Source organism: Convolutriloba macropyga, chromosome 12, assembly GCF_964194025.1.
Source record: "Convolutriloba macropyga chromosome 12, txConMacr16.3, whole genome shotgun sequence".
In the NCBI taxonomy this organism is placed as follows: domain Eukaryota; kingdom Metazoa; phylum Xenacoelomorpha; order Acoela; family Convolutidae; genus Convolutriloba; species Convolutriloba macropyga.
In genome coordinates, this window is record NC_134479.1 from 56684549 (window position 1) to 56698666 (window position 14118).

Here is a 14118-nt window from a genome sequence, read left to right on the forward strand (position 1 = left end):
CTAATTTTCTCGAACTAATCCACTCGTACAATTTATTCTTTTAATGTCCCCGTGTTCCGCTTATTTTTGCAGCAATCAATTTCAGTCCCGTCAATTACTATTTTAATTCTGAACAGATGTGAGTAGAAAATTGAAATCTCCCTTGAAGGCCAAATTGAAATCTCCCTTGAAGGCACTATTAAACTTTGGCCTCTGATCAGACCTTAGTGGGACCATTGTCCAGACCATCGTGCGACTCCAGCGTTTCCCAGACCATGTATTTTGGGTCGCACCGCGCCACCAGTGTGCGACCCAAATGGTCTGATCAGAGCGGTCTAGGGTCGCAAACCCAAACCTAGGCATCACCCATTATGACATTTTCACATTAGTTACGGAAAGGGGTTCGCACACGGCATCCCCCCCCCCTCAACCGGGCGCGGGGATTGAGGGGAGCTATGAAGGAGAAAAATCCAAATACTCAATCAACTCGGTAACCTGTTTATGATACCTTGAAAGGCATTTTTGACGTTATTTGTATTTAACCATTATGTTGATTTCTGTGATTTTGATTTAACACAGAGAACGTGAGCAATTAATCCGCAAAAATTCAATTCATAAAAGTGTGCCGTAAATGCTAAAAACGCACGTGATGATTTTGTGTGTGAACATATACGTTTCAATTTTTATAATATATTAGAGCTTTCTCTATATTACATAAAATCCAACTATTTTATTTCGCTGTTTCGAAGAAGTCGCTTGGTATCTATTTACGGGAAAACAATTTGAAAAACAAAAATTTAAAAGACACACTTTTTTCTTGTATACATAAAAGCAAAACAAGAAACGTATCAGTGTTATGATGCGTGAAAAAAAACTTTTTCAATCATATTTTTAAATATTAAAATCCTCGAAATTTGTTATTTGAACCTTTAATTAATTTCTGTCCTGCACTGTAACATTGGGTCAACTTCAAAACAGTCGCATTTACTAATTTGCTTCCAGAATGAAATATTCGATCCAAGTTCAATCGAGCTCTGATGCAATTGCAGTGACAAATCTGGACGACTCTGGAGGGGATATTGCCTCTCTGAATGACACCAATCGAGATTATTTTGAAGGTAGTGACAAGAAGGCTATTTCATAAATCCACCGTAATTCTTCCGACCCGCAGTTTAGTGGGGGAGAAAATATACGCTCATCTGTTCTTTTGTTCAGTCAACTGTCGCCGATCGATATATATTCATCGTACAGGGTTGTGAATGGTATCATTAGAAAGCTTGTGAAGCGTAGAATTTCAAATTACATTTTTTTATTTTCGCTTTTTCCGAGGAGTTACGAGGTTCAAAATTTTGTGAATGTTAGCTTTTCGTTGTTTTTTTTTGTGAGACGTTTCGTAAATTTTTCTTAATTTTTGATCAACTTTCACTTAAAAAATGATAAAATTGTTGAAGATAGTGTCGTTGGTTTTGCGCTTAAAGACAAAGGGGATAGTTGCGAAGTATTTGAACCAGCTTTTTTATTATATTTTGCTAAATTTTTTGAAAATTCTGCATTTTTTGTCTTTTTTATTAAAAAATTTGGCATCAAATTGGCATTAAAAAATTGGCATTGCAGACCTAAAAAACAGCTGACAAAATCTTCGTTTTCTCAGGTACGGACCTACGGTACCTCCGGTTCCTCAAAAAGTTTTCTGGAAATAAAATCTATGCGGTCTTCCGTTATTCAAACTATTTTGATCTTTTATATCTTTTAACAAACTTGTCATCCACAGTGAAGAAAATTTTGGCAATAACAAACAAGTTTGCGTAAAATTGTTTTTGAAATTCTGAGTTCTATCTGTATTCGTTGTTATTTTGTAGTATTTTAACTTAGTCTAACTAAAATGTTCATTTCGCTTCCTAAGCAGTAAAACGTTAATCTATTTACCATTTTTATTTGAAATGTCACGGTTTTCATGTCTTAGGTTTTGAAAAATTTGTTTTGAAAAAATAATGTCTTTTTGAGATTATCCTCTTTATGTCTAACTAACCGAAGTGTGTTTTCTACAAATTTATAAATTCACTGAGGCAAATTATTGTCATATGCTGAAAACTTTTTTGCATGGATATTTGATTGCGAATTTAATGCGAGAATCATTTATCAAAAAACGTTCTGAAATTTTTTCGTCGCTATTTTCATGGTCACTAATAGTGACAAAACTGATTTTGTCCTCTCAATTCCCAGAAAATCAAAAAAAATATCAGAAAACGGACAAATAGTAAGTCACAATTTTCCCCAAAAAATATGAAAACATGACGTGCCATAGATATATTTCTGCTAGTCTTCCCAACGAAATCTTTAAAAATAAGAAATAATGAGAATTTTCAGCGCAAATAGAGCTAGTTGAGCTCTTTTCGGAGTTTTTCAGCGCAGATCAGTCTTTTTTTTGACTTCGTCGCCAACGACTCGGCATTTCCTACAGCTCTTTTCAGTATTATTTCACATTCCGTTATTCTGAAGATATTTTTTTGCAAAAAAGAATCAAGAATCTGAATATGTGTTAATTTGAGATTGATTTCCTATTTTTTTAGGCCAGAGGGAGCGTCTTCTACTTGAACAGGCATACGAGACTGGCTACATCCGGGATGTCTCTCGACAGTTGATTGTGGACCAGACGGGAGACGCCACCACGGATGACGTCACAGCTCTCACTCTCAATAATCTCAATCTGAGAAGCATCGGTGGGTTGTCTTTACAGGTGTTCATTTGACTGAATATTTGAATTAATTCTTTTCAATTCTTTTTCAGACATTCGTTGAGATGATTGCAACTAAATTTCGTACTTAGTTTAGAGGAAGATGGAAAAATACATAATCGCTGAATAACTAATCACAGGAATAAATCAATACCAATTCAATTTCACATTTAAAAGTGTGAAGAACTTAAAAAGTAGGTTTCTGTGATGGCTCAATAGAGTTTTCAAAAGTTTTTTAAAGAAAACAAGAAGCAAGCTGTAAAATTGAATAATGACATCTCAAAGTGGGAAACAATAAAGCATGTTTTACCCAAAGGAGCTGTGCTTAGACCTCTAATTTGTATACTAAACAACAATGATATTAAAAGGAAGGTAAGTTACCCTTAACAAAATAACACAGCCAATTTTCATAATCAATATCCAAGGAACTGCATCCATGATACTTGCTAGAGCCCAACGAGATCCCTGATTGTACTGATAGAAACTCAACCAAAGAAAGGGGAGTTTTGGGTCCAAATCTGGTTAACGATGAAATGAAAATGTAATCAGTATTTTCAATAACTTGTCTCACCCAATGAGCGGAGAGACTGAAACTAAACACCAAACTACAACATCAGGCTAGTCATGGGAATTATACTGCAGCAAATCAAACTCGAATGTGTTGGTTGCAAGGTCAAAATGTTCCGAAAAGACAATTTGATCTGCTCATAACTTGAGCTGATCATATCTTTGCGATTAAATAAGATTCATAAAGAGAAGTTTAACTAAGAGGTTAATTTTAGATCATATGATATAAAAGAAAAAACCAAGGTATCTTTGAAATAGTTCATTATGAAGATGATCGTTGCAAAATAACTGGCGGTAGAGAAACATAAAAATCTGAAAAAAAACGCCAAACAAATTGTGAGTAACTTTGACAAACACAAACAAATATTGGGATACATTATTTAATTTCAATTTGATATCAAGTTTGGGACACATTTAATCAAAGTGAAAATAAGTTATAAATATCGCTAATGAATAATATTCTGACCGTTTCAGCTCACATTATTCAATCTTTTGCCCAGTTAGATAATCAGTCCCGCTAAGCATATAAACAAAGAAAACTTTTAGAAAAAAACGCTGTTTTAAGTATCATTCAAATAGACTACATTTGTTGTCTTCTGCGTTACATGAGCAATAATTCGAAAGGCTCAACAGGCAAATAAATTGGAGAACAAAAGCTTGTCTCATTAACAAAAACAAATAATTCGAGCTGAGAATTGTTTTACATATACAGAAACACAAAGTTACCACAATACCAACATTTTAAATGATACTGACGAACGTATTTTTGACAAATTTTTAAGATATAGAGCACTGGAAAACTTTTGTTTGTCCTACTGAAATAGTGGAAAGCTGAATTACACAATCGCTTTTAAGAATAATTTTCAATTTTGTAATTAGTTACTACTAAAACTGTGAGTAATAGGCAAAAAGCAAATCAAGAAAATAATGAAATGAAGCTTTGATAGGAATATCAGAAAGAGTACCGTATCAAAAATACTGTTGTCTGTTTTAAAAATATTTTTGTAATTAATTTTGTTTTAAATTGATGTCGATCATCTCAAACTTCGAAATAATGATAGTTGTAACACTAATTATGATTCGTAACCTTTATCGAACCTGTTTAACAACTACCAATTGTTTATATTTTCATCAAATTCTGATTTTAAAAAAATTTAACATATTCAAAAAAATTACTGATAGTTTCCCACGATAACTCTCCCAAGGAAAACTCAAGCGAATACGCCAGACTCAAAATCGATCATTACGATAAAAAAGGCCGAAAGAATTTGGAACACACGAAACATTACGACACAGGGGTATGCCCAAATCGTCACGGGCAGATATGCCCGATGCGTGTATCTCGTGTTCATTTTTACTATGTTAATACATTGAAAATGGAACAATATTGCGGCAAATAGCTACTTTAGCAGAAAACGACAAAATGGAAAGAAAATTAGCAACCCATCATCGCAAAAGTGTCCTAATCTTAGCCGCGAAATACAAGTGCAAACTTTATAATCCATTTTTCGCACGGCTTGTATCATGCATCTGCTCCATTTATGTATCGATTTTTCGCATGCAATGTAGCTTAATTTTGCATATAATCCGCAATTAAGCCTAACTTAATTACTACTTATTTAATTAAGCCTAACTTCTTACTATTAGTAGTACTTTATTACTACTTTACTACTACTTATAGTGTATTACTACTTATTACTACTTATTACTACTTATTAGTACTATTTATTGCATGTATTTGAAGCACATTAATGCTTTGAAAGCTTCAATTAAATCTTCATTAAAGTGCTTATTGCATGCTCAAAATGCGCGTGAATAAAAGATACCTATATTGAGCGGAAACGTGCTACAAGACTTGTAACCTACTTTTCGTTTCGAATGTTCTTTTATTTCGCAAAATTGGCGAAACCCCTTTTGCGAAAAGTAAGATACAAAGGATGTCTCCTAATTTCGCTCACTGTATGTATCTAATTTTCGAGCCAATTTTACAAAGGCGGAAATTTTGGGGTATACCTTTGCGTCGTAATGAAGACTCAACACGAACGCACACTTAAGCTCACAAGCACACACAAACACACAATTCGGGAAATAATCACTTTCGTCTGGGACAGTCCCAACGCTCCATTCTGATTTTGAGTCTGAGACCTAACCCAGTATAGATTCGGTTTTTCACTTATAATAAAACGAACAGCAACGAGATAGTAATTTAATAATGTAAATTATTATCAGAGTAAAAATACAAATTATAGTTAGTTCACACAAGTTCATAGAGAAATTCTTAGCATAACGTATTGGGGGGGAGCATAACGTACTGGGGGGGGGGGGGCATAACGTACTGGGGGGGGGGGGCACAAACGGAAAAGATCCGATATTTGTATTGTGTTCAGGAGCAGTGCAGTTGTGTTTCCGAATGCGAGTGGTGAATTTGAGTGGAAACTTCATAGCAGACATCTCTCCTCTGGCCTCGTGTCCACATCTATCCAAAATAGACCTCAGTCACAACCACATATCACAATTTCCCTATCCAGGTTACTCTTTCGTCACCCTACAGTTGTTTAAGTTGTCGTTCACAATTACCAACGTTAAAGCACTGCTGGTTCAAAATCTACCCATTCTAATTGGAAATTTAGGGAGCAATATTTTAACTGTTCCCAAGTGAATGGGAATCTTGCACGAATATGGCAGCAAATTCTGTCACATGATACATTATCCAATCAAAATCAAGGAAAGTATTGGATCGTTCTAGTATCTCCAGGGTTCCCTAGTCGAGACCTGGAATTTATGAAATGACCTATTAACTCCAGGTGGTGGTGTTGGTGGTGGTGGTGGTGGGGAGGGGGGGGGGGGGGGTAAATATTGAATCATGTCTCCAAAACAACATGAGCTAGCAAATTCCAGAACAAGTGATATCGATCCAGCCAAATTCCAGAACACGTTTTTTTCAGAACACGAAGTCAAATTCTAGGACGGTTGTTTTAGTTCCAGCCAAAGTCCAGGACATCACATTAGGTCCAGACAAATCATTTTCATACCTTAAATCTGTCGAGGACGGTCTTTTAATAACTCTAGGTACCGACTAGGGTTATGTTTCATCGGTTCTGCGCCTTTAAATAAACGGGTTGATAAAAATTAGCACAAGCAGCAGTGCTTTGTTATAGATTTCTGGTCATCATTTATCAACCTGCAAAGTCTTCTCCTGCACGACAATGGAATTGGGAAGTTATCTTGCATCCAGTCTCTTGCAATGGCTCCTGCAATTCAATTTCTCACATTGTACGACACACCTTTGAGTTTACGACCCAGTTACAGACATCACACTGTCAATTCTATCATCACTTTGAAAGGTAGGTGCGGTGCGGTCCGAGGTGACTAGATTGACTAAACCGGGCCGAGATGTCACCCCTAATCCCTCTCCCATTACCAGGTTTGAGGGTGTATTGATCGTTCCAATCCTATTTACAAGAGAAAAGCGTGTACTTTTCCCCGTTGTTTTTGGGGGGAACATTTCCCTGTTATTTTTAGGGAAACTATTCCCCGTTATTTTTGTGGAAACTTTTCCCCGTTATTTTTGGGTGAAACTTTTCCTCGTTATTTTTGGGGGAAACTTTTCCCCGTTGTTTTTGGGGGAAAACATTTCCCCGTTATTTTTGGGAAATCTATTCCCCGTTATTTTTGTGAAAACTTTTCCCCGTTATTTTTGGGGAAACTTTTCCCCGTTGTTTTTGGGGACACTTTTCCCCATTATTTTTGGGGAAACTTTTCCCCGTTATTTTTGGGGGAAACTTTTCCCCGTTGTTCTTGGGGGAAAACATTTCCCCGTTATTTTTGGGAAATCTATTCCCCGTTATTTTTGTGAAAACTTTTACCCATTATTTTTTGGGGAAACTTTTCCCCGTTGTTTTTGGGGGGAAACATTTCCCTGTTATTTTTAGGGAAACTATTCCCCGTTATTTTTGGGTGAAACTTTTCCCCGTTATTTTTGGGAAATCTATTCCCCATTATTTTTGTGAAAACTTTTACCCATTATTTTTTGGGTGAAACTTTTCCCCGTTATTTTTGGGGAAAACTTTTCCCCGTTGTGTTTGGGGGAAAACCTTTCCCCGTTATTTTTGGGAAATCTATTCCCCGTTATTTTGTGAAAACTTTTCCCCGTTATTTTTGGGGAAACTTTCCCCCGTTGTTTTTGGGGACACTTTTCCCCATTATTTTTGGGGAAACTTTTCCCCGTTATTTTGTGAAAACTTTTCCCCGTTATTTTTGGGGAAACTTTCCCCCGTTGTTTTTGGGGACACTTTTCCCCATTATTTTTGGGGAAACTTTTCCCCGTTATTTTTGGGGGAAACTTTTCCCCGTTGTTTTTGGGGGAAAACATTTCCCCGTTATTTTTGGGAAATCTATTCCCCGTTATTTTTGTGAAAACTTTTACCCATTATTTTTTGGGTGAAACTTTTCCCCGTTATTTTTGGGGAAAACTTTTCCCCGTTGTGTTTGGGGGAAAACCTTTCCCCGTTATTTTTGGGAAATCTATTCCCCGTTATTTTGTGAAAACTTTTCCCCGTTATTTTTGGGGAAACTTTTCCCCGTTGTTTTTGGGGACACTTTTCCCCATTATTTTTGGGGAAACTTTTCCCATTGTTTTTGGGGACACTTTTCCCCGTTTTTTTGCTCTAAGATCATACCTTCGATTCTAGACGTTGCCTCTGCTCAGAAAATTTTGAAAATTCAAATTCCGAACCGGCTCTAAAGACTTTGACATTCAACAGGAAATTTTTTCTGAAAATTTGCATTCTGATAAGACTGATAATATTATTGTAATGGGTTCAAATTGACTAAATATGTCTAAAATTTAGAACACTAGAAATTTTAAATGTGTGAAATATCGTTTTGAGGGAAAAATAGGTAATTGACTTCATCACTTTCGTACTAGCCAAGGATAAAAAAGCAACCAATCAACGCGACTCGAGAGAAAAAATTTGCCGACAAACTCTTTGAAATAAAGCTTGTTCATTGTTAAGATTTTTCTTTCCGATAATTTTTTTATCGACCTTTAATTTCCAAATTTTGCTATTATATTGCAGAACAATATCATGAGCTAGACCCTTTAAGAGTTTAGCTTTCTGTAATTAATATGTTCACGTCTTTGTCTTTTTACCAGAGCTGATGCAACCAATCTGTCCAAATTTGGCCCAACAAAGTTTCAACTCATTGTTACAATTGGATTGCGTTTAATTCCAGAGAGCAAACGAAATTGGCCAGCAAAGATAGCAAAGTATAGAAAATCTATTTCAGGGCAGCACTAAATCAAATAAAAAAAGGAGAAAGAGCTATGTGCGCCCGCTCGAACTTATCATCAATTAATAAACAACTGTTATAGATTTGATAGAAAATGTTGTAAGAAAATGGATTTGAAAGAGAAGTTAAGAGTTAAACCTCACCATGATAGGCCACTAAAGGGTAAATTAGAGACGTAGAACTTTCAACACCAATTTTCGAAAAGGAGACGAAAGCAAAGCTACAATTATACTGCTGAAATTGCTCATTTTTCTTTAAATTATTGGTTCAAACATTTATTTTCCATTTTCCGACTTTGCACAGGCAATTGATTGTTAATATACGAAATTCATTAAAAAATTTTTTGCTATCTGTAAAAACACACAACAGAGGAACAATAATCATTTAAAACAATAGTTTCCTATTTAATACCACAAATGGTAAAGCTTGATAAAAATTACGATATTTGTGCGAATTCAAACATTTTTGCGGGTATATACAGTTTGATCCTGAATTTTTTTTCGCTTTTTGTTGGTTTTAAAACTAACTTATTTTGATTTATTTGAATTAGCTGATGAGCACCTATAATCATATCCTTTTTACTCGTACCTGACCGTATTTGAAAATTGAAAAGGCGATAAAAGTAAACAAGGCGGCTCGGTAATGTGCGATCGCACATAAAGTTCCGACCCCGCTCATCCACAATTTTGGCATAATTGTCTACCAAATGAGGAACAGATGGAAAAACACAAAAAATCAAGTATTTTTCGAAAAAAAATGGTGTATGAACTAGAAGATAGCTTCCAAAGCAAGTAACTCAGTGGAGTAAAAAATGATGCGTTAGATTGATGAGATATGCCGATATTAAGAGAGCGAGCGAAGACGAACGGCAAAATTAAACAACAACAACAAACATTAATTACATTAAAAAATTTAAAAAAAAAACAAAACATTTAAAAAAAACTTAATAACAAAGTCAAAATAGCGTCACAAAAAACTGAAAATAAACAAAATAACTTGTAATTCACCAGAAAAAAATGATTATTCACCAGTTCATAATAAAGCTTGGTAACAATTAGACAAAAAAGAACAGAAATTTTAAAGTTAGAAAATTCGCTGAATTTTAAAAAAAAACAATTAATTTCGAAGTAATGAAAACCATTAGGAGTCAACTAAAAAATCCCATAGGTTTACAATTACCAATGCTTCTATACAAGGGAATAAAGAACTCTTGGTATTCAATTTTTTATGCAGTTACAAAAAGAACAACAAATAGACAACAAAATAAAAATCAATTAAAACTTGCCAAAAAATGCTTTGGAAGCCGTAAAGCCATACTTTGGCCCCCAAAATATGTTCGGTTGCACCTTTTTCGAACACCGATACAGTATTGTCTGGCCCCTCATTAATGAAAATAAGCAACAATTAGACAAAAAAGAAAAAATGCAAAATTATGTAATACTTGTATGTAATACAAAATGAAAAAGTTGAATAGGTTCATCTATTCTTCCCAAGGAAGCCCTCGAGGTCTGCAATTAACCAGAACAAGTCTTACGTCTACAAAAGAACGTCAAATATGACAAAAATCAAAATTAATCTACTCTTTTTTGGTGAAAAATTCGTGTGGAAGCCAGTGAAATCATAACGAATTCTCTTAAAAAACAGATTTTGTGACACCAATCCCATTTGACACTTTCCCTTGAAATGTATCATGTGAACTCTCAATAATGAAACTAGGTAACAATTAGAGCAAAAAGAAAAAGAGCAAGTTTATGTAAAATTTGTTTTTATCGAAAAAAATTTATTTCCAAAGACATGAAAGCCATTAATTACAAAATGAAAAAAAATGATGAGAATCCTTTATTCTTCCAAAGGAAGCCCTCGAGGTCTGCAATTAACCAGAACAAGTCTTACGTCTACAAAAAGAACGTCAAATATGACAAAAATCAAAATTAATCTATTCTTTTTTGGTGAAAAACTCGTGTGGAAGCCAGTAAAATCATAACGAATTCTCTTAAAAAATAGATTTTGTGACACCAATCCCATTTAACACTTTCCCTTGAAATGTATCATGTGAACTCTCAATAATGAAACTAGGTAACAATTAGACCAAAAAGAAAAAAAGCAATTTATGTAAAATTTGTTTTTATCGAAAAAAATTTATTTCCAAAGACATGAAAGCCATTAATTACAAAATGAAAAAAATGATGAGGATCCTTTATGCTTCCAAAGGAAGCCCTCTAGACCTGCAATTAACCAGAACATGTCCTACGTCTACAAAAAGAACGTCAAATATGACAAAAATCAAAAATTAATTTACTTTTTTTTGTGAAAAACCAGTGTCAAAACCAGTAAATTCATAACGAATTCTTTAAAAACATTAGATTTTGTGACACCAATCCCATTTGACACCTTCCCTTGACAAAAAATGTCATCTTAAACCTTTAATTAACGAGACCAGGTAACAAACAGACAATAAAAGGAACAAAATTGCGAAGTTGAAGTGTTTTTTTTCTTTTTGGAAAACAATTGTTTTCAAAGTCATGAAAGCCATTATCTATCTTCCAATATCAGAAGGTCAGCTCATCCACTCTTCCAGGAAAAGCAAATCAAACTGGGTCATTGAACAAGAATTTAAATACGAATAAAAGACAAAGTAAAAACGACACTTAAAGACAAAATTAAAAAATTCAATTAAACTCTTCGAGAAAGTACTGTCGAAGCGGTAAAGAACCACTATCTATATCTTAAAGGATTTGAATATTATCAATTGTGCGTTATTTTGAGCGCGAAAATGTGATATATGAACTGAAAATAAGGTGATAATTTGACAAAATTAGAAAACATGAAAAATGGGCAAATACCTAAAAATTTTTAAAAAATTTTGTGAAAAGTTTGTGAAATCTAGTAGTATCAAAGCCAGAACATCATAATTTAAGGCGTAAAACCATAATAAAGACTAAATTTGAATTCAGCAGAAAGAAGGAGCACTCTTTGATTGCTGTCATTAAGCTACAAAGTGACCAAAGTAAGAGAAAAATGGAGGCAAAGTTCAATAAGCCATTTTTTGATTAAAAATGAAATATTTTAAAAGTCAAAACGACCACAAGCTTTCAAGCAATCAACTAGATAAAGGAATTTCAAGCTAATTAGAAAGCCAATATGACCTATCACTAGTGAGATTTGATTTCAAATGTTCTGTTATTTAATTAATATAAAAAATATAAATCGAACTGATGAAAAATTATCGAACTTATAAAAAAGCGACTGATGAAAATCCAAATTATTTTTGGATTGTAACGATCCACGATTGGTACAGAACTAGTCCTGCTAGTGTTGATTGTCCAATAGGAATTTTTAATTTTTGGAATGTCATTGATATAGATATTTTGTTTGTTAAAAAATCAAAAGTAAATGCTGCGTTTTTGATAATCAACGAATAAAGTTAGCAAAAAACAGCAAATTTTTAATTACAGAGCTTTCTCAACGGAAGTTGGAGTGGAATTAGCCCCCTTTTCAGTATACAAAAATTTGTGTTAGTGGCGTTTGGGTGTGCACTTCCTGCAAATTTAATCAGAGTGGACTAAAGAAACTTATTTCGTGCTGTTTTTGTTGAAAGTCTGAACTTTACGAAATTTTTAGCCGGAATTTGTGACAAAAAAATCAATGAAAATAGCCGACAATGTATTTTGTCTTTTAATTTAAAATCAACAACATTTTTATGAAAAATTTTATTAAATTTTATCAAAATTGGCGAAAACTTGGTCAAAAATTCCGAAAAAAGGTGAATGAAATCAACGGAATTCACTCTATTTTCTCGACAGTTTAAACCTCGATATCTCCATGTCAAAAACGAAAATCAACAAAATCTTTTTATTTCCATTTTCTACGCTGGACAAGCTTTCTAATGATACCAGTCTCAACTCTCTACGATGAATATATCGATCGGCCAAAATTGACTGAACAAAAAAAAACCCAGTTGAGTATATAGTTCCACCCCCCTCAAGAGGGGTCGGAACAAAAATGTCTCAAATTTTTTGAACGTTAAAATTGCCTCTAGAATCAGAAAAATAAAAAAAAATCTCTTCAACAATGTATTTAAATTGTTAAGAGCTTTCCAGTGACACCAATTTTGCATCTTTCCGCTAAAAATATTGGTCGTCCTAAAATGGTTTAACTCAAAAAAAAATTACGGCTGGTAAAAAATTTCTAACTAAATAAATTTGGAGCCTTATCAAAAAATTTTGGAATGGAAACCATTACATAGTGAAGCATTATGCATAAAACATGAGCGGTTTTGGGTTGCACGATATTTTCACCAAGTAATTTGAGGTCCGGAAACAGAAAATATCCAGAGTTTAATTACAGAAAAAGCTTTTATTGCTATTTTCAATCACATTTCAGTGCTCGACTTTCACGTTGTGGCCGATGAAGAAGTTATCGAAGATGCAATTTTCCCTCTCAAGTTCAAATCACTCTCTCCCAATCTCTCTCTGCCATTGTCAGAAATGCTTTCTCAGACTAGTCCTGCGTCGTGCCAGAATGACGCATCAGATGACATCCGGGAGGTTTCAACTATGAGGAGAAAGTCAACGAGAGCCAATATGACAATAGTCGAAGAGTTGGAATGTATTAATGAAGTAGTAAGACGGCAAGTGACTTTTTTACAAAAAAAATTTCATGTTTTCAAGCTTCAGTCATCTAATTGGCCAATTTTTCCAAAACTTTTTAGCTTCACACTTGGATCTTTTCTGTTTGTGACACCCCATTCCCCCCCCCCCCCCCCCCCGGTACGTTATGCGTCCCCCAGTTCCAGAGCGCGTGCCATTACATATAGTGAATCATTATGTAAAAATATGTCACGTCCGTCTGGGGGTGCAACTAATTTGCGCCCACTAAGCTTTGGGGGGGGGGGGGGGGCACAAACGGAAAAGATCCCCACACTTTCGTTCTTTTTACACCAAAAAGTTCAACTAGAATAATTATATGTTTTTGCTTCAGAACCAATCAAATCATGGCCAAATTTTCCCCCGTAATTTTGATCCAGAAAACAGTGCGAGGATTCTTCGCAAGGAAGTTCAGAAGATACTTAATAGACAACAGGATATGGATTACGAAAGAACTATTGGCTGCTGAAGATGACCAATCACAATTCAGAGAGGTATGAGTTCCTCCGTTAGGCCAATCAGAATTCTTTTTTTTTCATTACATTAAAAATCAAAAAACGTTTAAATAGTTTGACTATTTTATTAGCTATTTCGAGGGCCGTGCAATTAAATTGAGATTTACAAACAAAGTGATGATTTTCTTTCTGAGAAAGTTTATTTTTTCACATTTTTGAAGTTGGCACGGTCGATTTTTCCAAAAGACCAAATTTTCTGTAATATCCAAGAACACATACTAAATGATCTTAGTTTTAAAAATTTAGGAACTCCACCGGGACTTATTGAAGGTACTCGAGGGCGCTTACTCTGATCTGAGGCTAGTTGTATTTGTGTGGAAGCCAAGCGTTAACTTCTTAAGATAATCAAATGATTAAAATTACCCCGGGTAAACATTTAAAAGCG

At 34.5% G+C, this 14118-nt stretch overlaps 1 protein-coding gene across 1 annotated transcript in view; it reads left to right on the top strand.

The window, feature by feature from the left end:
* Window positions 1-611: 611 nt before the first annotated feature.
* LOC142350603 (uncharacterized) overlaps window positions 612-14118 on the top strand; it is a 34266-nt gene continuing 20759 nt past the window's right edge. The window contains exons 1-6 of the mRNA XM_075402493.1: window positions 612-1097; window positions 2550-2699; window positions 5668-5808; window positions 6439-6624; window positions 12956-13202; window positions 13553-13712. Coding sequence (XP_075258608.1) covers window positions 983-1097; window positions 2550-2699; window positions 5668-5808; window positions 6439-6624; window positions 12956-13202; window positions 13553-13712 — 999 coding nt within the window. The 5' untranslated portion in view covers window positions 612-982. The remainder of the gene's footprint in view (window positions 1098-2549; window positions 2700-5667; window positions 5809-6438; window positions 6625-12955; window positions 13203-13552; window positions 13713-14118) is intronic.